The sequence below is a fragment of the Pseudoliparis swirei genome, chromosome 17, assembly GCF_029220125.1.
Source record: "Pseudoliparis swirei isolate HS2019 ecotype Mariana Trench chromosome 17, NWPU_hadal_v1, whole genome shotgun sequence".
Classification (NCBI taxonomy): Eukaryota; Metazoa; Chordata; class Actinopteri; order Perciformes; family Liparidae; genus Pseudoliparis; species Pseudoliparis swirei.
This window is the reverse complement of record NC_079404.1, coordinates 5,105,823-5,129,652: the sequence shown is the minus strand read 5'-3', so window position 1 is coordinate 5,129,652 and position 23,830 is coordinate 5,105,823. Positions and strand designations below refer to the sequence as shown.

At 41.7% G+C, this 23,830-nt stretch overlaps 2 protein-coding genes across 5 annotated transcripts in view; one reads left to right on the top strand and one right to left on the bottom strand.

The window, feature by feature from the left end:
• pcca (propionyl-CoA carboxylase subunit alpha) overlaps positions 1 to 16,421 on the bottom strand; it is a 35,594-nt gene extending 19,173 nt beyond the window's left edge. Inside the window, exons 1-23 of one of the 4 annotated variants that reach the window (XR_008834175.1) lie at positions 16,336 to 16,421; positions 15,204 to 15,281; positions 14,939 to 14,986; positions 14,579 to 14,647; positions 14,294 to 14,407; positions 14,010 to 14,063; positions 13,240 to 13,371; positions 12,786 to 12,822; positions 11,163 to 11,241; positions 10,707 to 10,809; positions 9,970 to 10,064; positions 9,178 to 9,328; positions 8,295 to 8,438; positions 7,686 to 7,760; positions 7,464 to 7,532; positions 7,267 to 7,342; positions 6,534 to 6,747; positions 5,522 to 5,624; positions 5,183 to 5,281; positions 5,042 to 5,095; positions 4,180 to 4,320; positions 4,025 to 4,102; positions 3,203 to 3,503 (exon numbers count right to left, since the gene is read on the bottom strand). Coding sequence is in view for 3 of the 4 variants with exons in the window: in XM_056434872.1 (XP_056290847.1) it covers positions 3,435 to 3,503; positions 4,025 to 4,102; positions 4,180 to 4,320; positions 5,042 to 5,095; positions 5,183 to 5,281; positions 5,522 to 5,624; positions 6,534 to 6,747; positions 7,267 to 7,342; positions 7,464 to 7,532; positions 7,686 to 7,760; positions 8,295 to 8,438; positions 9,178 to 9,328; positions 9,970 to 10,064; positions 10,707 to 10,809; positions 11,163 to 11,241; positions 12,786 to 12,822; positions 13,240 to 13,371; positions 14,010 to 14,063; positions 14,294 to 14,407; positions 14,579 to 14,647; positions 14,939 to 14,986; positions 15,204 to 15,281; positions 16,336 to 16,389 (2,136 nt within the window). In the remaining variant the exon portion in view is untranslated. Of the gene's footprint in view, positions 1 to 2,658; positions 3,504 to 4,024; positions 4,103 to 4,179; positions 4,450 to 5,041; positions 5,122 to 5,182; positions 5,282 to 5,521; positions 5,625 to 6,533; positions 6,748 to 7,266; positions 7,343 to 7,463; positions 7,533 to 7,685; positions 7,761 to 8,294; positions 8,439 to 9,177; positions 9,329 to 9,969; positions 10,065 to 10,706; positions 10,810 to 11,162; positions 11,242 to 12,785; positions 12,823 to 13,239; positions 13,372 to 14,009; positions 14,064 to 14,293; positions 14,408 to 14,578; positions 14,648 to 14,938; positions 14,987 to 15,203; positions 15,282 to 16,335 lie in introns of those variants that run through there. The other 3 variants (XM_056434872.1, XM_056434873.1, XM_056434874.1) reach the window with 3 other exon arrangements.
• On the top strand, positions 11 to 2,300 carry LOC130207556 (structural maintenance of chromosomes protein 5-like). The gene is made up of 4 exons (XM_056436202.1): positions 11 to 156; positions 1,118 to 1,297; positions 1,378 to 1,473; positions 2,157 to 2,300. Exons 1-4 carry the CDS (start codon positions 115 to 117, stop codon positions 2,298 to 2,300), a joined length of 462 nt encoding a protein of 153 aa, XP_056292177.1. The 5' UTR covers positions 11 to 114.
• Positions 16,422 to 23,830: the final 7,409 nt, after the last annotated feature.

Sequence of the window (23,830 nt, the reverse complement as noted above, 5' to 3'; positions counted from 1 at the left end):
CTGCGTGAATAGTGCTCCGTGTGTTTGTCTCCGTAGGCCAAGGAGCGCTGGCTGAACCCGCTGAAGCAGCTGGTGGAACAGATTAATGTCAAGTTCAGTGATTTCTTTCGCTCCATGCAGTGTGCGGGAGAGGTCGACCTGCACTCGGAGAACGAGGTAAACGCTGACTCGCACGGAAACACACACACACACACACACACACACACACTCACACTGACATCTCAGGGTCAAAGAGGGATTCCAGTGGGGGTTTTCCATTAGTGTGTGTGTGTGTTTATATATATATGTGTGTGTGTGTTTATATGTGTGTATATATACAGGACTGTCTCAGAAAATTAGAATATTGTGATAAAGTTCTTTATTTTCTGTAATGCAATTAAAAAAACAAAAATGTCATGCATTCTGGATTCATTACAAATCAACTGAAATATTGCAAGCCTTTTATTCTTTAATATAGCTGATTATGGCTTACAGCTTAAGAAAACTCTAAAATCCTATCTCATAAAATTTTAATATTTCCTCAGACCAAGTAAAAGAAAAGATTTATAACAGCTGAGTGTTTGTCAAGGCTCAGAAACCCTTGCAGGTGTTTGAGTTAATTAGACAATTCAAGTGATTTGTTTAATACCCTACTAGTATACTTTTTCATGATATTCTAATATTTAGAGATAGGATATTTGAGTTTTCTTAAAAATCAGCAATATTAAAAGAATAAAAGGCTTGCAATATTTCAGTTGATTTGTAATGAATCCAGAATGCATGACATTTTTTTTTTATTGCATTATAGGCATTACAGAAAATAAAGAACATCACAATATTCTAATTTTCTGAGACAGTCCTGTATATATATATGTATGTGTTTATATAAATGTGTGTGTGTATATATATATGTGTGTGTGTTTATATGTGTGTGTATATATATATTTATATATGTGTGTGTGTATATATATGTGTTTATATAAATGTACGTGTGTATATATATGTGTGTGTGTTTATATGTGTGTGTGTGTATATATATATGTGTTTATATATATATAATCTTAATTAATATAACGTATGCTCTTTTTTAAATTCAAGATGCCGTTACTATCCGGTTAAATGGCGTCTTTCATTGCAGGAGGAGTACGACAAGTACGGGATCCGGATCCGGGTGAAGTTCCACAGCAGCACTCAGCTCCACGAGCTGACGGCCCACCACCAGAGCGGAGGGGAGCGCAGCGTCTCCACGATGCTCTACCTCATGGCCCTGCAGGAGCTCAACCGCTGCCCCTTCAGAGTGGTGGACGAGATCAACCAGGTAACACACACACACACACACACTAATCCCTGGTTCCTCAGGCTTTAACGTGACTGATACTATTTATCTCTCCTCTGCAGGGAATGGATCCTGTAAATGAGCGAAGAGTCTTCGACATTGTGGTCCGCACGGCCTGCAAAGAGACAACATCCCAGTACTTCTTCATCACACCCAAAGTGAGTGTGTGTGTGTTGTGATAATGAATCACATGCCCAGTTGTATATTAAATATGTTGCTTATTGCGATGATGAAGAGGGAGACGTATCATCCAACTCTACAGTTCACCTCGGCTTTACATGTGAACATCAGCTCATGTTTTGGTGCTGGCCTGCTGAACGTTACGGCGTCGCCTCAGTTCACTTCCCACTCGACATGAAACAACAGTAAATGTTTATTTCCAGGCCTAAAAGAAAATCCCCAAAGTTTTGGAAAAGTCGTGGAAATTTGTTATCTTCATATATTCATTTACGCCGAGTTTTAAATGATGAATATGCTTTTAAAACACGCTCTTTCATTCTCACGTGAACGCACACTTCACTGAAGACATGTTCTTTAAATCAAACTATTGTCTCTCACTCATTTGTGTCATTTAAGGTTATACTGTATGCTTTGGAATTCTCATTTTTAGTTTAGATACATTTTCTCACTTTTTCATGTATGCACCGAGATTTCACGAAACGTTTGTTCATGTACATTTTGTTTAAAGTCCTGGACACCCATCGGTCAACATGTGTCTGAAGCCCGTCAACGATCGTGATTTGGATTCATTCAGTGGCCGGAAACACGACTATCGATGTTGGTCTGTAAACAAGCTGCTGATTGTCGTTGTTTTAACTTTTTACTTCTGCGTCGTCTCCAGCTGCTCCAGAACCTTCAGTACGCCGATGAGATGACGGTTCTGTGTGTGCACAACGGCAGCCAAATGCTTTCCTCCAATGGGACGAGAAGGCTTTCATCTGACGGCGTCGCCAAAGAAAAGCCACAGGATGAACCCACCATGTGACCTCCCCCCATGTGACCTCCCAACATGTGACCTCCCCCCATGTGACCTCCCAACATGTGACCTCCCAACATGTGACCTCCCAACATGTGACCTCCCCCCCATGTGACCTCCCAACATGTGACCTCCCCCCATGCGACCTCCCCTTGCCCAAGTAAAATTATTTCTGAACTGTTAATTAATGGACAGATGGATGGACTGTTATAAAAACAGATGGAGAGGAAATTTAAATATGCTTTAAGTATTCTATTTTTATTTAGAATCTGTTGGTACTTCTCCAGAATGTTTTTTTAATTCATATGAACCTTATTTTAATTAAATTTTGTATTAAATGCCACACAAAGTATTAATAGGGACAATCAAATGTTTAGGTTCCTTTTATTTGTCTTCAATCTAAAGGCACCTGTATGGACACCTTCATCTTGCTTTGTGGCATTTAGAGATCACAAACACTTGGTATGGATGGGTTTAGTAAACTATTCAAAGTTACATTCTTGTCAAAAATAAACTGATGTTCCATATGTTCAGGTCCTGGCCTCGTTAGCCGCTGGTCCTCAAATGCAGCACAAAGGTCACTAAGTGCAGTTGTGTTTAAAATATATATTATATTTGTTTTCTGATACAAAATTTAAATAAAGAGTGTCTCCTCAAATACGCCCTACAAAGAAGATGAACACATCACAGATAATCTGCGGCTGACATACGATGCCTATATAAAAAAAAATTTAAAAAGTGTTTGGTCAGTCTCAGTGACGGTGTTCTAAAGAAGGAGCACTTTATTGATCGCAGTGAGTCAGTTCAACTTAATTAGACATGTCTGCTCGACTGCTGTGGAACTCTGCCTGTAGTTCTGGTTTAATATAATAATAATAATATGGGGGGCACTGAACTAAAACATTTTTTACCAAAACTAACAATCAGGTTGAGAAAACATGAAACAGAATGGAAAGATTCACAAGAGATTTTTGTGACCGAATGAGTCGGACATGTGGAGACACCGAGGGGCTCGCCTCATTGCCACTGGCAACGTTAATAAAGCATCCGTCATTGTCCAGTCGGTTTCCACGGTTACAGAGGGGGAGGAAGGCTCATCCAGATGCTGACGTGTCACTCATCAGTCATCAGAAAGGCTGCGCTTTACTCCAGCTCCACCAGCAGGTCGCCCTCTCCCACCGTCTCCCCCGGCTTGCAGTGGACACTCTTCACCTGGAGGGCAGAAACAAACATAGAAAACTTAGAAAATTGAAAAATCATTGAAAATGCGGAAGGTTATGTTTTGATCGTCATTTATTTGTATGCGTGTTACTTGCATAACTCAAAAAGTATTAAACCGAATCGCATGGAATTTGGTGGGATGATTGTTTATTATCCGGGGACCATTTGATTAGATTTTGGGATCGATCGGGTCAAAGGTCAAGGTCATGAAAAGGTCAAAATCTTCTTGAATCGCATGAAATTTGGTGGGACGATTGGTTATTATCCGGGGACCATTTGATTAGATTTTGGGATCAATCGGTCAAAGGTCAAGGTCATGAAAAGGTCAAAATCTTCTTTTTACCATAGCACGGTCAATTTGTATCCAATTGGCATTTAACTAATGCCAAAATGTTCATAATTCAATGCCCAATCTTGTGATATGCGAAGGTATGCGCTCTACCGAGTGCCCATTCTAGTTATTATTTTCGGACGATAACCGTACCGTCACTGCCAGCGTTTCGAATCGTTACCTTGGCTTGCCTGGCGGCAGTCAGACTGTTCTGCATCTTCATGGCTTCAATCACACAGATCTCCTGACCCTCTGCAACCTACACACACACACACACACAAAAGATTGGCTTGGTGGTCGTCTGCAGTGTGACGTGGACGTGTCGGGATGCGGTACCGTGTCTCCGGGCTTGACGGACACGGACACCACCGCGCCCGGCATCGGCGAGCGCAGCAGGCTGCTGGTGTCTTCCGGGACCTTCTCCGGCATGTAGGCGATCAACTGCGCCGCCGTCCTGGACAGGACGCGGACCTTAAACTACATGGAACATTCCCAGGGTAAGAAACACTCGTCCTGCCAGATGACCGGTGGGGAGGAATGATGTCCGTTACAGGGAAGAGGAGACGAGTGTTCGGCGGGTCGTGGCGAGGAAGAACGGTAGAAGTTCTGGTTGTAAATGAAAACACGTACAGTGAGGAAGACGAGGCCCCGTGGAGGCTGCAGAGGAAGCCGTGTGCTCCTTCGGGCATCACACAGATGTTTTGGAATTCATTCATAGAAATGCAACCGTGGATCTCGTGGAGGATTTACACGGTGAACTCGGGTTTGCTTCCATTGTAAATCAATAAAAAAATAACTTTGAAAATACTGCCAGCAAAGCACATGTATTCATCTTCTGTGCAATATTCTCCAACTGAATAAAAAATAAAGCCCGTCTATTTTAGTGATGCATCAAATAGTTTTAAGTTAATTTAGTAATATCTTAAGTTATTTAGAAAATCCAGATGAGAATAGGTTGATTTATTATACATTATAATTATTGTATATTCTAATTATTAGACGACACAATAAATGGACAAGCAACGTTATCTTGACGCAGCCGTCGTGAACTCCTCCTCCTCCTCCTCCTCCTCCTCCTCCTCCTCCTCCTCCTCCTCCTCCTCCTCCTCCTCCTCCTCCTCCTCCTCCTCCTCCTCCTCCTCCTCCTCCTCCTCCTCCTCCTCCTCCTCCTCCTCCTCCTCCTCCTCCGCTTCCTTACCGATGTGCCCAGGTACTGTAGGACAATCTTTCCTGAAGCATCTCTGGACAAACACTAAATTAAAAAAAACAGAATATCAACTATATTATTAATTAATATATATATATAAAATTATACAATTTCTGAACCCGTGTGCGTTACCTGGAGCATCCTGTGTGAGCCGTTGATGGTGAGCGGTAGCAGTGGGGAGGCCAGGTTCCACTGACCATTGACCTCCACCGTTTCTCCATCCACCTCCACCTACAGAGACACACAGAGTGTGAGGGCCTCATTACCCAGAGACGGGGACTTCCTGTTGGACATCTGTCGTGACACCATCTCCTGCTGACTGGTCTCCTTTTCATCTTCTGGGATGCGACGCTTGGGTTTTTGACACATGATCATGTTGAATAAGACACCCCAGCCTTCAGGTTCTACTGCTTCAGGACACCGTGGACTGATGCATACGGCGTTTGTCACGGTGGCACATTCAATCCTCACAGTGTAAACGTTTCCGGATTTGGTCACATGCACAGAATGGCGTCCCTCCTCCAGCTCCACACACAGCTCCCAGTGGCTACACTCCACAGGGGCGGAGGACACCCTGCAAAACAAACACACACGCCTATGTTACCACATTGTGGAGGTCTGCACCGTGGTCCATGCCGACGACTAATTATTCATACAGTCTGTCATCCTCATTGAATGTGTTGTAACTCTGTAACGCTGTTCACTCTGGTCACATGACATCTATTCTTCTGTCCATCCTGGAGAGGGATCCTCCTCTGTTGCTCTCCTGAAGGGTTCTACACTTTTTTCCCCGTGAAAGAGGTTTTTCTATTTTTTGGTAGTTTTTCCTGATCTGATGTGAGGTCAAAGGTCAGGGATGTCGTATGTGTACAGATTGTAAAGCCCTCTGAGGTAAATTTGTTATTTGTGATATTGGGCTATACACAATTAACTGAATTGGAGTACGAGCACTCATGGCGACACTGGTAAGTGTGTTTCCCTGGTTCCCACAACACACATGCAGCCATATGGCATTTATGTCCTTTGTTAGGTCCCAAGAACATCCTATATTATCTAAATAGTGTTGCTCCTGTGTAATGAGTGGTCAGCCGGCTATGCTTCACGACATTTTTATATTGCGGTACATTTGAAAATATGATTTCCAGGGTAAAGAACAGTTCAAGCCAAACTGACCATGGAAACATCTGATGGTTTATATTACAAATTAGAGGAGGGGCCAAATACTAAGGGGCCGGATCTGTGTTTTTTTAAGGAAAATACTAATATAGATGCAGGGTGGTGTATACACACACTTACAATTAAAAGAACATTAAAGGGGTGTCGGGGTTGTTTCTCTTCTTTTCTTACAAATAAAATAATGTAAGTGAAAAAATAAATAATAATGGGGTGAGGCACTATGAACACTCTGCAGTTTGAGGGAATGGTCTAACTGGCTGTCGGGACAAGCGTGGAGCAAAACTCGGGAGCTGGCTGGTGACCTCACCTCAGGACCCCCAGGACCCTCTGTGAGCGCAGCTGAGCGGTGATGTAGAGCGCCGCCGCCGCCGCCAGCAGCTCCCTGCGGCTGTCCGCCTCCAGCTGGTGACCCTTGAAGCCATCGGGGTAAACCTCCGGCAGGAAGTTGGTGCTGATGTCGCCGGAGATGAATCGGGGGTGGGTGATGATTTCCCGCAGGAGCGAAATGTTGTGGGTGACACCTGGAGAGGAGATCACCACGACGTACACAAAAAGAGGATACGCGGATGTCCAATTTTTTTTAACCCTCCTGTTACCTTTGGGGTCAATTTGACCCCATTCAATGTTTAACGTCGCTAAAAAATTTATTGACATCCTTTTTTTTTTGCTTCATATTTCATGACTTTTCCTAATTTATTGGGGACAACTGGAAAAACATAAAATTCACATGATGTTTTCAATGTCCTGTACACAACTTATTAATTTGTAAATTTGACCCCGGGCTATTTTTCACTGTGTAAAACATATAAGAAATATCAACTTTTTTATTTAATTAAAGGGCTATTTAGGTAGTCAACAAACAAACAAAGTGACACTTAAACTTGGGAAACAATATTAATTCTAATAATTTTCTGGAGGTTTTAATTGCTGGGGTCAAATTGACCCCGAGGGTAAAAGATGTTAGTAAATGTGAAGGTAACAGGAGGGTTAAAAGTGACGAGCGTCTGAGTCGACATTTATTGTGAAGATGTGTCGTGTACCTCGGATCACGTAGTTATCCAGAGCGTCCTCCATACTGGCGAGAGCTTCAGCTCGCGTCGCTCCGTAGGTAACCAACTAGAGAGAAACCAGAGGACGGGATTCATCCTGTGATTCACTGTCTTATCGTGAACCACCTGTTCCGGAAATAAGAAACGCATCATCTCCTAAAGCATTTCATATTCAATACATCACTGACCTTAGAGATCATGGGATCGTAGTAGATGCTGATGTCACTTCCCTCCTGGATCCCACTGTCCACACGGACCTGATGAGGAAATATCACAGTGGGTTGTGTGTGAGGAGAATGATCATTTGAAAAAGGTGAAAACTTTTAACGACAGTACATCTTGCCATGTGAAGCTTTAAGATCTCTCTCTCTCTCTCTCGCTCTCTCTCTCACACACACACACACACTTACATTGCTGAGGTTGAGTGGCTCTTGGTATTGAGACAGCCGGCCAATGGAGGGAAGACCAAAAGACTTGTAAGGATCCTAACGGAACAAACGAGACTTAAAAACACTAAAAGCTACACGTTTCACTCACAGCATCATTACATTTTCCTTCATAATGTTTTTTTTAACAATAATCATAGTACTTCAGGATTGCTGATCACTGACTTCCAAGGATCTATTCCCATCATTTTATAACAAAGCAAACAAGGACTACTTAGAGTAACAAAAAACATCATTAGTGTGGATATAAAGCAGTATGGGAAGTTCATAGCAATAATATTAAAGGAATTATAATACACTAAGAAATTTGCAAAAACATGTACGACGCATCGTGGGACATGTGACCAACTGTGGCTAATAGTGGGAGAGCGGGTCGGCGGTCCCCGGTTCTGCTAGATATTGATATATCATGTGACCTGATCGGTCAATATAAAATGCTTTATGATGTGGAATGATTATTGCTAATAATACATGGATATTTCTGACTGCTTATAACTAAACTTGTACACCATAAGTATGTTAATAATACATTTTGGACACGAGTCATAGGAATTGTGACATCTCTGCACAGACCTCAGCGTAGACTCGACTCTCAATGGCCCAGCCGTTTATTGGGATGTCCTCCTGTTTGTGCTGCAGTCGGTAACCCTTGGCAACCCTGATCATCTGCTCAACCAGGTCCAGGCCCGTGATGCATTCTGTAATTGGATGCTCCACCTGGCGTCACGAGGTGAAAACACAGGGATACGGTTTCTAGACGCACGTCTGCGGAGCGCTTGTTGAGCGTTAACCTCGAGGGCCCTGACCCCCCAGAGGGACGCTCTGTCACACAGAGGGACACCAGGAGGACTGCAACAAAGGGACGGACACAGACAAGGACACAGACACAGACAAGGACACACACACAGACACACAGGCACATAGACAAGGACACAGACAAGGACACAGACACACAGACACACAGACACACAGACATAGACACAGACAGTTGGTGTTACTTTCATTCCTCCTGGACTGCAGCAGTGGAGACAAATGAGGAGAAGAAAGAGAGGAGCAGAAAGAGAGGAGGAGAAAGAGAGGAGCAGAAAAAGAGAAGAAAGAGAGGAGGAGAAACAGAGGAGCAGAAAGAGAGGAGGAGAAAGAGAGGAGCAGAAACAGACACAGGCACATAGACAAGGACACAGACACACAGACACAGACACACACACAGACAAGGACACAGACACACACATAGACAAGGACACAGACACACAGACAGACAGACAGACACACAGACACATAGACAAGGACACAGACACACACAGGCACAGACACACGGCGACAAGGACACAGACCGACACACACAAATACAGACACACAGACACACAGAGACAAGAACACAGACACAGACCGACACACACAAATACAGACACACAGACACAAGAACACAGACACAGACAGACACACGGACACACACCTGTAGCCGTGTGTTCATCTCCAGAAAGTAGAAGTTCTTATTCGAGTCCACCAGGAACTCCACGGTGCCAGCAGACGAGTACTGCACCGCCTTGGCCAGCTGCACCGCCTGCTCGCCCATCACCCGCCGCATCTCCGGGTCCAGGAAAGTACTGGAGAGCACACGACATGCCACGTCTCAGTACTCAGCCAAACCCACCTCATTTAGATACTCACTAAATACACTCCCAACTGTAGGACGCTCTGTAATGCTGAACAAAGACTTAAACTAGAACGGGCACTCGGTAGAGCGCATACCTTCGCCGCAGCCACTTTTTTGGTACTTGGCATGAGAGTGTGGGGAGCTTGATGTCATGTGAACATTTTGGCATTAGTTGCATGCCAATTGGATAAGAATTGACCGCGCTATGGTAAAAAGAAGATGTTGACCTTTTCATGACCTTGACCTTTGACCCGATCGATCCCAAAATCTAATCAAATGGTCCCCGGATAACAACCAATCATCCCACCAAATTTCATGCGATTCGGTTTAATACTTTTTGAGTTATGCGAATAACACACACATACAAATAAATAAATAAATACACAGCGATCAAAACATAAACCTTCCGCAGAATGCGAAGGTTATAACATTGTCGACCGGTGAGGTCACAGTGACCTTCGACCACCAAAATCTAAATCAGTGAATCGTTGAGTCCAAGCGGACATTTGTGACAAATGTCACGTTCATGAGAATGTAGATGGGCCAAGAAACATAAACAGAATCATCTTAAAAAGACAGTTCCTCACACACCTGGGAGCTTCTTCCACCACCTTCTGGTTCCTCCTCTGGATGGAGCATTCCCTCTCATTCAACCACAGAGCGTTCCCATGTTTATCAGCCAGTACCTACAACACAAACAGCATTCTGTGGCTCTCTCTGGTGGACAATGTTTATTTTTGGTTTTGTTCAAAATTAACATTTAAGCTAAGTTTAAATCCACGTGCAACAATTAAAAACTATACACGTCCTGCTCACACTCAGATTGACACATGGTCACGATTGGATGACAGCAGAGGCGTCGTTAAGCCTATTTTAGGGGAGCTTCAGCCAGGAGTTTAGCTCAAAGTAAATGATGCACGGAGTGACTTGTAAGTCCATGTAGTGACAGAATGTGGCTATATATATATATAATATATATATCGGTAGTTGTTAACGATTGTTAGCTCTCTAGTGAGCGAGAGTCTGAACGAGGAAATTCGAAGTATAAGAAATTACTATTGACATCTCTCTATTCTTTGCATCAATATAAATTTGTATTATTTTGTTCCTCCATTTTGATTGGATATATTTGACACTAAACTAGTTCATCTTTATCTCAGTGATAGTGTCCAAATGAGCATAAACTAATCACTATGACACTGAAATTCCACCCCCAAAAAATAATCATACTTATGCGCTGCGCTCTCCTTGGGGCTTTGCCCCCCCTTTCTTTGAATCCTACAAACCCCCTCTGGATATCAGACATGTAGTGTGCATGCGTGTCGTACCTGGATCTCAATGTGTCTGGGGTTGTGGATGAACTTCTCAATGAGCAGCCGGTCATCTCCAAAGCTGGATGCCGCCTCCTGGGACGAGAACCGGAAGCCTTCCCTGTAAGCGTACATGTACACACACAAAAGCTGGTCAGGAATGAAGGTCGCAAATACGAGCGTCAGTCTCCCCAGTGGTCAGTAGGAGTATGACGGGGAGACATCGAAAACAAGATCTGGTAATGACATAAGCAGTGAGAAAGAAAAGCAGCTTAGGTCTTGAAAGCAGAACTAAACAGGGAAGTTCTTGTATTTTGGGCTGGTAATTTGAAGAGAAGGTTTTGCAGTAGTACGTGTGGTGTAGTGGTTTACGTCATACAGTAATTGTAGAAGCAGATTAACTCCCCGCCTTCGTTCAGCAGGGATGTGTCATGGATACATTTGTTAAAAAAAGAGGACAGAGGCGTACTAAACCTCGTCTCCTCATCATTCCAAGCGATCCGCATTCCTTTCCCTCCTCCTCCTGCCGACGCTTTGATCATCACTGGGTAGCCTAGCAACAACACAGCGATGAAGCACAATTAGGTCACAATAACAAGAGCTGTGTTTGGAGGGGAAAAGGTCATGAAGATGAGCTGCTCCAACAGGACAACACACATTAAAACGTACTTTGGGGATGACTAAATCAAGATAAAAAAATAAAAAAACCTTTTGGAATAGTCTTGACCTTTTTAACCCATCTTGTAAAATGTGTGCACTAACATGAAAAGTCTAATGTGTATTTGACTAGAAAAGCAAAAATTTTCTGACAGAGTGGTCCAGAACCCTGTCAGGAGCTTAATGGCTAACGAAGGCAAATCATCAAAGAGCTCAGGCACATGCAACCAAATTAGCTGTGATGGATGTACATTTGTGTGTGTGTATAAATATATATATATAGATATATACATACACACATACTGTATATACATACACATATATACATTTGTTTATCTATATATATTAAAACAAAATTATATATATATATATATATATATATTTTAATATATATATATATATATATATATATATATTTTTTATTATAGTCGGACAAGCACAGCAGCGTTCTCTGCTGTGTTACAGGTGTGTTGTGTGGGTGTGAGCTAGCTATATCACATGCCATCCGTTGATCGTGGCGGTTGGGCGGGAGGCAAACTGGACCGGGGCATTGTTTGTGACCGTGTGGTTGGGATGGTTTTAGGACCAGTTTTTCAGGACTGGTGTGGCGGTGTGGGAGTGCCACTGGCTAAAGTCATTTTTAAGGTGTGTGTCTTTTTGGGGGGGACTGGATGATGATGGATTTAAAAGATACGGGAACACACTCCCTTTCAGACCTTAGGGACTTTGGGGACCTTGTTTAGGGGTTTACCCCCTTCAGGCCTTCAGGACCTGTGGACTCCTCAGACCTGTGTAAGTGTCAAGCCATCCATGGGTCATGGGGGCAGGGGGGCTTGAGGCTTTGTGAGGGAACCTGGCATAAAAAGTAGTTGAGGCTGCATCTGGAAGGTTAGGATCACGTGGTCTCACGGGGTCTGTGGTGTGGTTTGGTTAGTGACAGGTAGGGGATCCCTCCTGCCATCCGCATCCTGTGTGTTTTGATAGTAGATAGTAGCCTTTTTTTTAAGTAAGCCCTTGCTGCTCTGATGATGGACTTCGCAGCTGTGACTGGGCTCTCCTCCCTCTTGGTCTCCTGACTGAGGGGGCCCCATCTCTTCCTGATAAACCTGGGTGGAACATCAACACAGTCCTGGAGTCCTGGGCACGATGCAGCTGGACTGATGTAGTCACAGTCAGTCACAGTCTCTGTGGATCGTGGTTGGTGGCCACTTTGAAGGTGCTCCAGTCTGTGGCCTCAAAGCAGCCCTGAAGGCTAGCCTTTAACGCCTGTGCCCCATCAGTCCAGGTGTTAAAGGTTCTGACGAGTAAATATATCTATATAAAATTATACATAAATATATATATAAAAGTATTTATATATATATATAAATATACATATATATATATATATATATACTTTACACTGCAGTGTAATGACTTGAGTGTTGAGTGATGACTTACCAATGTCCTGTGAGATCTTCACAGCTTCCTCAACAGTCTGACACAGAGAGAGGTTTATAGTTACTGATGATGGACCAAAGCATTACTGACAACAATGACATTATGTTGTGTTGTTTTATTGGATCACTCCGGTTGGTAGAGAAGTAGAAAAGTGAAACATATACTAATAATAACACTGGACTTGTACAATGGATTAGTCAGGAAAAACACAGAGACTCACATCTACTTTAAGTCACTTGAATGAGCTGACGGTTAGTGTTTTTATAAATGTGTTGTTTCCGGTAAAACATATATTGTTGAAAGACGAAACTTCTTGTTGAAACAGGACATGGTTAACCATACTTTTGGTTTTGCCCACTACGGTCCATAAACAATAATAGTGACTTTTACAAATTAATGATGACGAAAGAGGGAATATTCTTCTGTGTGTGTTTTTGTGTTTGTGTGTCCGTACCTTGACGACGCCATCATATCCCGGGATGGTGTTGACTGTAGCCGCCTTAGCGATCAACTTGCTCTCAATTTTATCTCCCATCGCCTGGAGAGCATAAGTGTCTGGACCAATGAAAGCCACGCCCTCCGCTGCCTAGCAACAAAACAATAATACCACGAAGGTTACCATATCTGACTTGCTGGGCTCAGGAGATGGAGCATGGTGTCACTACCTGGTCATTTCAAGCAGTAGATCAGCCTTTTGGTAAATAAACATATTTACTTTCTTTTAGAGGGCGAGATGAAAAGTCTCTGAGTAGTACAGCTGCATTGTGCTGTCAGAGATGCTGAACTATTCCTTAAAACACAAATGCATACAATTGTATTTGTCCACATTGAATATTTAGAAGAAAAAAAGAAAAAGAATCAGCTGGAGGTGTTGCTTCCAACAAAATAACTGTGGTGGAGTTGAGATGGAGTAGTCACACGTACTGATCCAAAGGTGAGAAATGTACTTCTATACTCAACTGCTGCTATATCTTAGTGGAAATAAATAGGTTGGGTCAAATAGCCATTATTATTATCATTTAGTCAGGATGACAGCTTCAGGAAACACACTATGGGTGCATCAAAGCATAACACACTCAGAAAGCTACTGATACGTTATAATAATGACAGTCACCATTCAATCAATTCTTACCGAAGCATTGGTTTGTCATCAATTCATTTCAAACTCACAACAGTAAAATGTGTGTGAAAATAAGTGTGTGCCCGGTTATGTGCAATCCTCACCAGTCGCTTTGCAAACTCTTTGTTTTCAGAGAGAAACCCGTAGCCAGGATGAACCTTTGAGAGAGAAACAACATGTATTCATTTCATTTAAAAAGCTTTTAAAACACAAATAGCTTCATGGGTGTATTATAGAAAATTACAAAGGGGAGAGAAGCATTCGGCACCACAATGAGAGATGTGTGAACACCAACTGCACAACAAGTGAAGTATCTATCTATATCACACACCCCCCCCCCCATCTACCACCGTCACGTAATGAGAGAACAGCCGTGTGGAAAGCTTACAGCTTGTGCGCCAGTCACTCTAACAGCGTCCATGATGGCATCCATGTTTAAGTAGCTTTTACTGGTAGGGGCGGGGCCAACACACACCGCTTCATTGGCCATCTTTACATGAACCTAGACACACACACACGGACAAAGACAGAGAGAGAGACGTTTAAGTCAGATGTTGGCTTTGCAGTATAAAAGTGAGACGGAGACTCGACGCGCACGCACGCACGCACACACGCACACGCACACACACACGCACACACACACAGGCTCAAAAAGGAGTGGACGGTGACTCACAGCACTGGTGTCGACATCACTGTGAACAGCGACGGTCTGGATGCCCATCTTGTGACAGGTCTTCATCACCTGATGGGGGAAAACACTCAACGTTAACACTTTACTCAAGGATCATTGTGATCTACATCGGTGGCTACTGGTTGCTAAGAATAATATCAGGGGGAAGAAAAGCAGCGAAAGCAGTTTGTGATCTAAAGTGTTCAAAACTCGGCACGACCGAGTTATCTGGACGCGCTCCATCTGCGGCGGTGTGGGCTCAAGCTCCAGGAAGTGTGTGTCTTAGTGTTTTCAACTGTAACCCAATGACAGTTGGAGCTGGATATCATCTACATTGCATATCTTTGTGTCAGCCGGTCTTACCCTGCAGGCAATCTCTCCTCTGTTGGCGATGAGGATCTTATCAAACATCTGTGGAGGGAAACGGAGAAAGGATTGTTGATCGCTTGAAACAACAATGGACGTCCCTCTATTTGTCGTTACACACACACACACAACGTATTTACCGTCTAATGACACCCGTACCTACCAATGTCCACCCCCATCTTTGCTTACAGCTATTTGTACATTCTCCTCAGTGTTCGTTGAATAACTTACTGGTTACAGTCAAACAGGGAGTAAGCGTTACCTTTTCATTGGGACTGCAGGCGGTGGAATATTGAGCATAACCGTGCACGGCACAGCATCTGGTCCAGAATGATGCATACTGGAAAACACATAGAAATACACTGTATAAGGATACACTATAATGTAATTTAATTCATTGATATATTCACTTAGGGTTGCTGTACGTTATATTTGTTTTGCGTTCCCAGATTAAAATGAACTTCAACAGTCAAACTGATTTATGACCAATATTATTTTTTAATGCATCAGCAGATCATTGAAACTTCCTGGAGTTATGTAGTTACAGAGTTAGAGAGCAACAGCAAAGACACGACTGCGCCACCTGACCAGTTATGCAATAGAGTTCAGTGACAAAGAAAGAAATATGATATTTTGTATGTGAAACAAATTGCGAGGAAGGCCTTCTGATGCACAAGCCTTCAGGCAATGATCAACTCAGATCGAGAGAGAAGTGTTTTCTTCTAAACTGATCGTTTTTAAACCATCTGAAGATCCTTTATTCATTCCCAATGCAGAACAATAACACAAATACACCGTTAGAAACAGCAACCCATGCTAAGAGTGTAGCTAAACCAGTGTGCTATACTTTTGCTGTCAACTTAAAAAAACAAAAAAACAAGCTGCCACCAGGGGCCCAACGATCACTTCGCCTTGGCGGAGCGGGGCCCCCTAGCGGCGGTGACCTTAAGAAGACCCAATGGAAAGACACTTTGCAGCCGCAGTCTGGACCCATAGGACCGGGGCGGCGGTGACTCGCGGAGGCAACGAGAGGGCGATAACAAACACTCTTTCGTTCCATCACACCGCAGCACGGTTGTTCTACACCCGTCTGGAGCGCGAGCCCGCCTGCGCGAGATAACGTCAAAGTCACTCCTGATTTAAAGTCACTCCCCTTTCAGACTAAACCAACGTTTTATACTTTTATTTACTAAGAGTTAAGCTTGGCCACGCACTTTAACAACTTTAGCGACGAGGCTGCATTTCTTCTTGACCTCATCTAAAGAAGTTCCATGTTCTCTCGCTGGGGACCGTCGTCGGTCTCGCGTGCCGACAGTCGCGTGCTGACAGTAAACACGCGGCTGTCGGTGTGTTCAACGAGCTCGCGCTCTGCACGGTCACTCTGAGCAGCTCACCTTTCCGGCTAACAGCAGTCTGTCCAGTGATGGAGAGAGCCTGTGCGCCGCCATGTTGCTAAACTGTTACTGTCGCCTACGTCAAGCGCGCGCACGCGCCGACGTGATGACGTAGCGTAAAGTGTTCTGAGTGGTGGAGAGAGGCGTCAACGCCAGTCAACCTTTTTTCTTTCTTTTTCACCTCAACTTTATTGAAAAGCTTTATTTGTCACAGCTTCATAAATAACGGTCATAAAAAAATAAAAATAAACATTGTCGATGAGCACAATCCTGAAGTGTTTCTTTTTCTGGTGGGATATGGATTTTCTGTCAAGAAACAAGATTTGAGAATTGAATTTAATGTGGGTAAGTGAGCCAACTGCTTTGTATTATAATAGTGACACTTTAGGGTGAAAGAAATTACTATGAAGGATGTAATCATATTTTTCAAGTGCATCTTATTCATGATTCAAGCATAATTTATTGTTTTTCCTGATCCGATGTGAGGTCCTGGGACAGGGATGTCGTATGTGTACAGTTTGGAAAGTAATTTGTGATTCTGGACTATATCAAATAAACTATTTAATTATGCAACACATGGATGCACAACACATGACAAACAAAAGAGGAGCAGTGGTGCATTCATGCAGTGCATTTGTTAAATTTGCATCATAGGGAATGTAAACAGCGGCAATAAAACAATTCTCTGAGCAGATAATGTGGCCAACATCTTCACATTAAAATCTCAACATGAGGAAAACATTGTGCTTTAACTTTGACTGAGTTTGAGCACCAAGCATCATGATGTAAACACAGAGTTGCTGGTTGGTCGGCTTCACTTAATCCAATCCCTACGCTCCCTTTTCAGATGTTGATGGATGCATTCTGTCATGTGCCAGTACTGATAAACACGAAAAAATAAATGAAATAAAGACCAACATGTTGCTAAACCGACCGAAACATGAACATATAACATGCAACATATGACAACGTTATAACAACATTATAACAACATTATATAACACACCCTCAGATTGCTTGTATCTTCAATGCAACAGATTGTTTTTGCTCTAACGGCCTCTTCCTAATTCAGTTCCTCTGTAAGAGATGGGTCAAGGAAATCCGCCATCTTTGTTCTGGGCAAAAATGCATTTTAAATTCTCGTCTGACTTAGACAAATCAAGTGTGTATCGTCTGGGTCTTTTTAGTGCAGAATTATATATTTTTCTTTCCCCACACAATGTTTATTTGCTGCGCTGCAGCGGAGGAACACAAACAAAGTTTGTACCTCAATGTGGGTAACTGTGGAAAAGTGTCCCTTAATTTGTCTCCCAGTCATCCATCCATTCATCAGCTTTGCTTGCTCACCCTTGAGGCGATTGCCAGGCTGGAGGCAGGCACAGCTTTCCATCCAATCTGAATAAACACGTATTTGTTTCTCCGTAAATTAATAATTGTTCCAAATTGTGGTAATATGGAGCTACATATTGTCTTCCTTTTCTAGTCTCTGACTACAACCAGCCCCACTGATGTGTGTGGTTAACAGTGATATCACAGGGTCCTGTAATGCACCTGTACAATACTGCAGCAAGGTGAGAAGTTAGGCCATTGTAGGTCAGCAGAAAACCAGATGTTCAAGGGAAGTGAAGTTAGTGTGTTGTCTCAGTCAAGGCCTGGGCCTGAAGACAGAACCACAGAGCTCCGTGGATGTCCACAAACAATTACAACTCACAACAATCCCCCATTCAACATCCTGCTGCCAGGCATATAGTCACAAGAGCCCCACACGTGGATTGATCCTTCAAACCAACACAACAAAGGCATGTTTTGCAATATGCCTTCAGTAGGAATTGCTGAGTTTGGGAACTAAGAGCCACAGACACACAATATCATATTCCTTTCTTGTGTCTAGGGACGGACTATCACATTGTTACTCTGGGTCTTTTCATGGATTTCTTGTCAATAACAAGTTAAATGATTCAGTTGGCATGATGCCATTCATTTACAGGAAGACTTTTATTGTGAAACATCTACAGGAAGTGTTGAGTTTACAAGTCTAGCATTTTAATGAGGTATTGATTGCACATTTTAAGGCATATCAGGTAAATGTCTGGTAAATAACTGAGTGAATGGAAACAGAAGACAAATATATGTAGGTGGTTCCTCATTTGCTAATCTTCAAGTCTTGAAGAGGGTCGGATCTGGTTTGAAAACCCTGATTTGTGCTTCTGTGTTGCATTTAATTAATGTGATACATTTGGATCCTCCTAACATTTTCCATGGCACCCCCTGCTGAGGAAACAGGCCAAGTGGGCGACGCCTGTTCAGAATCATCGCTCTATTTTGACCACATTTTTCCAAAACCTTTCTGCGAAGAAAAATGCCAACATGAGCTTTGAATTCAATTTTAAATGAAATCCCTTTCCAAAAAGATCTTGTGTGCTGGATTGCACAATTTTTAACGTAACAGACTGTCTAAGTAAGTGCAGGCCTCTAAACCGAAAGCCGGCCTGGTCTATGTAATAATTAGAGAGTGAATGGAATAAAAACGGTTGTAGTTTAGTTGTCATGATTCACAGATATACTTTGTTATACTCCGTTATACTATGGACTAGAATCTAGATAAACGGGCATGCACCATTCTAGTCTCACTAAAAGCATTGGAAACTAGAACGGGCACTCGGTAGAGCGCATACCTTCGCATATCACAAGATTGGGCATTGAATTATGAACATTTTGGCATTAGTTGCATGTCAATTGGAAATAAATTGACCGTGCTATGGTAAAAAGAAGATGTTGACCTTTTCATGACCTTGACCTTGACCTTTGACCCGATCGATCCCAAAATCTAATCAAATGGTCCGCGGATAATAACCAATCATCCCACCAAATTTCATGCGATTCGGTTTAATACTTTTTGACTTATGCGAATAACACTCATGCACGCACGCACACACGCAAATACACGGCGATCAAAACATTTTCAATTTTCAATGCGAAGGTAATAACATGTCTTCATTCACACATTCATACACTGATGGAGGAGGCTACCATGCAAGGTGTCACTCAGCGAACTCACATTCACACCCATGGACAGTGGTCCCCAAACTAAGGCCCGCGGGCCGGATACGGCCCACCTCCACATTTCGCCCGGCCCCCTGAACAATACCAGAGACGCATTATGATTTTTTTTTTAGTCTGGACACGCAAATCCTAGACTAACCCCTGTCAAATAGAACGAAATAATGGCGAAACGGTTAGATAGGAGAAATATTGATTCAGAATGCAGGGTATTTAACCTGCAGTGGTCAAACAATTATTTTTTTGTTTAATGCAAAGAAAAGGCTGTTTGTCTCATCTGTAAAGAGGCGGTGGCGGTATTCAAAGAACACTATGAATCCCGTCACAAAGACAAGTATGATAACTTGCAAGGTCAAATGCGAGCAGACAAACTCTCAAAGCTAAAAAGTGGACGCCTAGCTCAGCAGAATACATTTGTACACCAAGCTCAGCTGAACCAGTCATCTTTTCGTGCCAGCTTTCGGGTTCCTCAACAGATAGCAAGCAGTGGTAAACCTTTCACTGATGGAGAGTTTGTCAAGAAATGTTTGAATGCTGTCGCGGAAGAGTTGTGTCCCGAGAAGAAAGATGTCTTTAATGCCGTGAGTCTGTCGGCGAGTAAAATCACCAGACGCATTGAAGGAATCGGGGGTAATGTATGTGCCCAGTTGCAGCAGAAGACGAAAGAATTTGACTTTTTTTCATTAGCACTTTTTTTCTGTGAAGAACCCAGAAAGGGTTATTTGGTTATTATTTATTTCACAAATAGTGTTATTTATTTCCTGACTTTTTTTCTGTAAAGATCCCGGAAAGGGTAATTCATATTTGGTTATGTGTGGCTTTCTGGAAAACAATAAATGTTTACATTTAGGCACCCCTGCAATCATCACACTTTTTCTTTTAAAAAATGACCCCGGCCCCCATCAGAGAAGGGAAAAGTTATGTGGCCCTCACAGGAAAAAGTTTGGGGACCCCTGGTCTAGGTTATGCTACTTTTTGCACCGGAAACTCTAATACATGCAGCAATTGGCAGTTTTTTTCTTCTTGGACTTCTTTGACATTAAAGCATTAGAAGAAAGACAAAATATATGAAACTGAATATGAGCACAATAATTCTTCTTTAACAGTGTACTTGTTCTCCTTCAGACTAAATTGGCCTTGATACCAAAACAACTAACCCTAATAGATGCATGTCAGGGAACTTTTCTCTTTGGAGTCAAATATCTATGTTATTGCTCCAATAGTCTCTCCACGGTTAAAACTGTATTTGTCTTCCTCTTGTTTATTTTGATTATTTTCAAGAGTCCTGAAAAGGTAAAAATAGCCAGTAATAAAAGAACAGAGCTAAGACTGAAGGAAAGTCTGCAAACATAATGAAACTTGTTACTGTGTGTTCTCCTCTGCTGTTAATCATTTCATGACCATGCAGATTTATCTTGTGATGGTCTAAGTTTAGGAACTACGGATTTACAAAGCCACACTAAATTGTCATTACAGCGCAGTTACCCAGGTACTCGCATGTTAAACACTGCATTCCACAGAAATACACGTCACACTAAAGTGTTCGCTTCCACAATCCAACCTGAACATTTGAGTCAGTCACCCTGATGACAGAGAGGTGGACACGGGCAGCTGAGAACGCATATCTTCCTTATGCAGGCAATGTGAAGGTCGTAACAACCTGTTGCCCTGTGTAGCTTCTAAGGTGGGGATCAGTGTGCCAAAATATCATCATTGACCCATTCCAAAACCTGTGGCCTATAAGATCCTATTTAGCCTTTTCGTTTGTGTAAAGTGAAATACTTTAACAGTGAATACTTCACCATCTACTTATTTTAAAAAGGCTGCTGTCTTTGCTTTTATGTGCACATTTGTGTAACATGTACATGTGTCTCCTGTTCGCTAACTTCTGTTAAGCTGCTACAGCTCACACACCTGTTAGTCATGCACTTTACATCCGATTGTATATGTTTTATTTTTTAAACTTTGACATCCTAACAATTCTTCTGTTAACATAAAGCCACTTCCCACCTTCTCTAAAGTCCTTTATTTATGTTCCTTTATTTTATAAAGGTTTATATCAACAGTGATTTTGAAGTTTAAAATAGATGAATGAAAGTATCAAGGTCACTCAGATTCTTCTTTCGACCTCTGCTTTCTGAAGTAGCTTTCAAAATAAAAGCTTTCAATAACTGAACAAAACATTTCGAGCGGATTTGAAACTAAATTGTGCTTTGTAACTTTTTAAGATGTAATGATATAAACCAATGCCAACTCGTGACGACGTCTCTTCTCCAAAATGTTTTACCAAAATCTGATCCAAACTGAAGCTCCTCCGACTGCCACCTCCATGTTTAAAAAGAAGCAGCCCATGATCAGACTAGATGCATCTATTTGACCTTGGTTCTACAGGAAGTCATTCAAACTATTGTTCCTAAAGGAGAAATGTCCTGTTACGGAAGAAATAAAGATTTTAAAATCATACAATTGAACTTTGACCATGTGTTACACTACCATGATTTATTATAAATATAAATGTGATGGTTTGAAGAGAATGACACCTTTATTTTCATTATTGTTTAAAGGATGTTTGAAGCACTTAAGATAATCAAGTCACATGAACTTGGCTGTTTTACGACAATCGGTTTACACGGTATTAACAATTAAATGACATCAACTGTTCAAGTATTTATAACTGAATCATTCTAAGCAGCAGGAAATGTCACATTAGTTAGCCCAACTTAAATGAATGTTAATATAAAGTAAAGTTTGAAATACTCTTCACAAACTCAAATGTAAGTGCACTACACAAAAAAAAAATGGCCATCATATATAAACAATTAAAAAAGGGCCAAACTGAAAAACCCATGGATCTGTCTGTCGCTTAAGGTGTGGAACAGACTGGTAACTCAAAAACACTTGAGGGAGGCTGTAAAGGTTTTAAGATGGTGTGTGTATGATCCAGAATTTCTACCTGGAAGATGGGATGCAAGATTCAAGTGTTGGTCTTCAAAAGGCCTGACAGCCTACTGCACATTTCTTCACAAGGGGTCCATGAACAGCTTTCAGAATCTGAAGGGGCAGTTTGATCTGAAAAGTGATGATTTCTACAGGTTCCTTCAAGTTCGACATTACATTGATAAAATACAGAGGGAGAGCATACAAGTGCACTGGGATAACACTTTGTTAAAAGTTTTTAAAGATGCCTATCTTGAGGGCTCCAACAAGAAAGCTGTTTCAAAAATCTATAGGAAACAAAAGGTAACTCGCTGTATGTAAAACAAAAATGGGAAAGGGAAGGAAATTTAGTTCTGGAGGAAGAAGACTGGGAGAATTTATGTGAGATGCAATGGAAAACGTCAAGTTCAACCTTATGGCGAGAGTTTTGTTGGAAAAACCTCATAAGGTTTTTCATTACTCCAGCTCAGAAGAGACATTACACTAATTCCTCTGCATGCTGGCGACAGTGTGGATGCATTATGGCAAACCATTTCCATATATTCTGGTCTTGCACATCTTTGAGTCCTTTCTGGCAGCAGGTTCATGGAGTGTTAGAAAAAGTTTTTCGGGTGGATATTTCATTTAAATTCGAAACGTTATATTTGGGTGTTTTACCACTAGAAATGTTTTCCTCTAAAGACAGATATCTGTTTAGAATCCTGAGTGCTGCTTGCAAGAAGGCAATCACCAGAATGTGGTTAAAACCAGGAAAACCTACTTTGGATGAGTGGATTGATATTGTGTATGACATTTTTAAGATGGAGAGGATAACCCTTGCTTTGAGACTGCAACAGGGAATCTTTTTGTCTAGATGGGAAAAATGGATAATCTATGTTACACCAATACGACCATCATTTGTCTAGAAGGGACTCTTTATTTATATATATATATATATGATATATATATATATATATAATATACAGGACTGTCTCAGAAAATTAGAATATTGTGATAAAGTTCTTTATTTTCTGTAATGCAATTAAAAAAACAAAAATGTCATGCATTCTGGATTCATTACAAATCAACTGAAATATCGCAAGCCTTTTATTCTTTTAATATTTAATATTTTTTAATTGCATTACAGAAAATAAAGAACTTTATCACAATATTCTAATTTTCTGAGACAGTCCTGTATATATATATATATATTTTTTTATATTTCAATACCCCCCTTGTTTGAATAAGTTTCAGGTTCACCCCATAATTTTGTGTGTTTTTTTTTTTTTTTTATTTTGTGTGTGTTTTTATGCTATAGCATGTTTATTTGAAGGTCAGTGAGGCCTGCCTCTGTATTATCCAAAAATATTTAAATGTGATCTGACGGTTAACTACAGAAGGCGTACAGAGTACACTGTATTGTTTATGATTGCAAACATGTGAAAAGCTGAATAAAAAGAGAATTTAAAAAAAAAAAAAAAAAAAAAAAAAGGGCCAAACATAATGGTATAATCCTAAT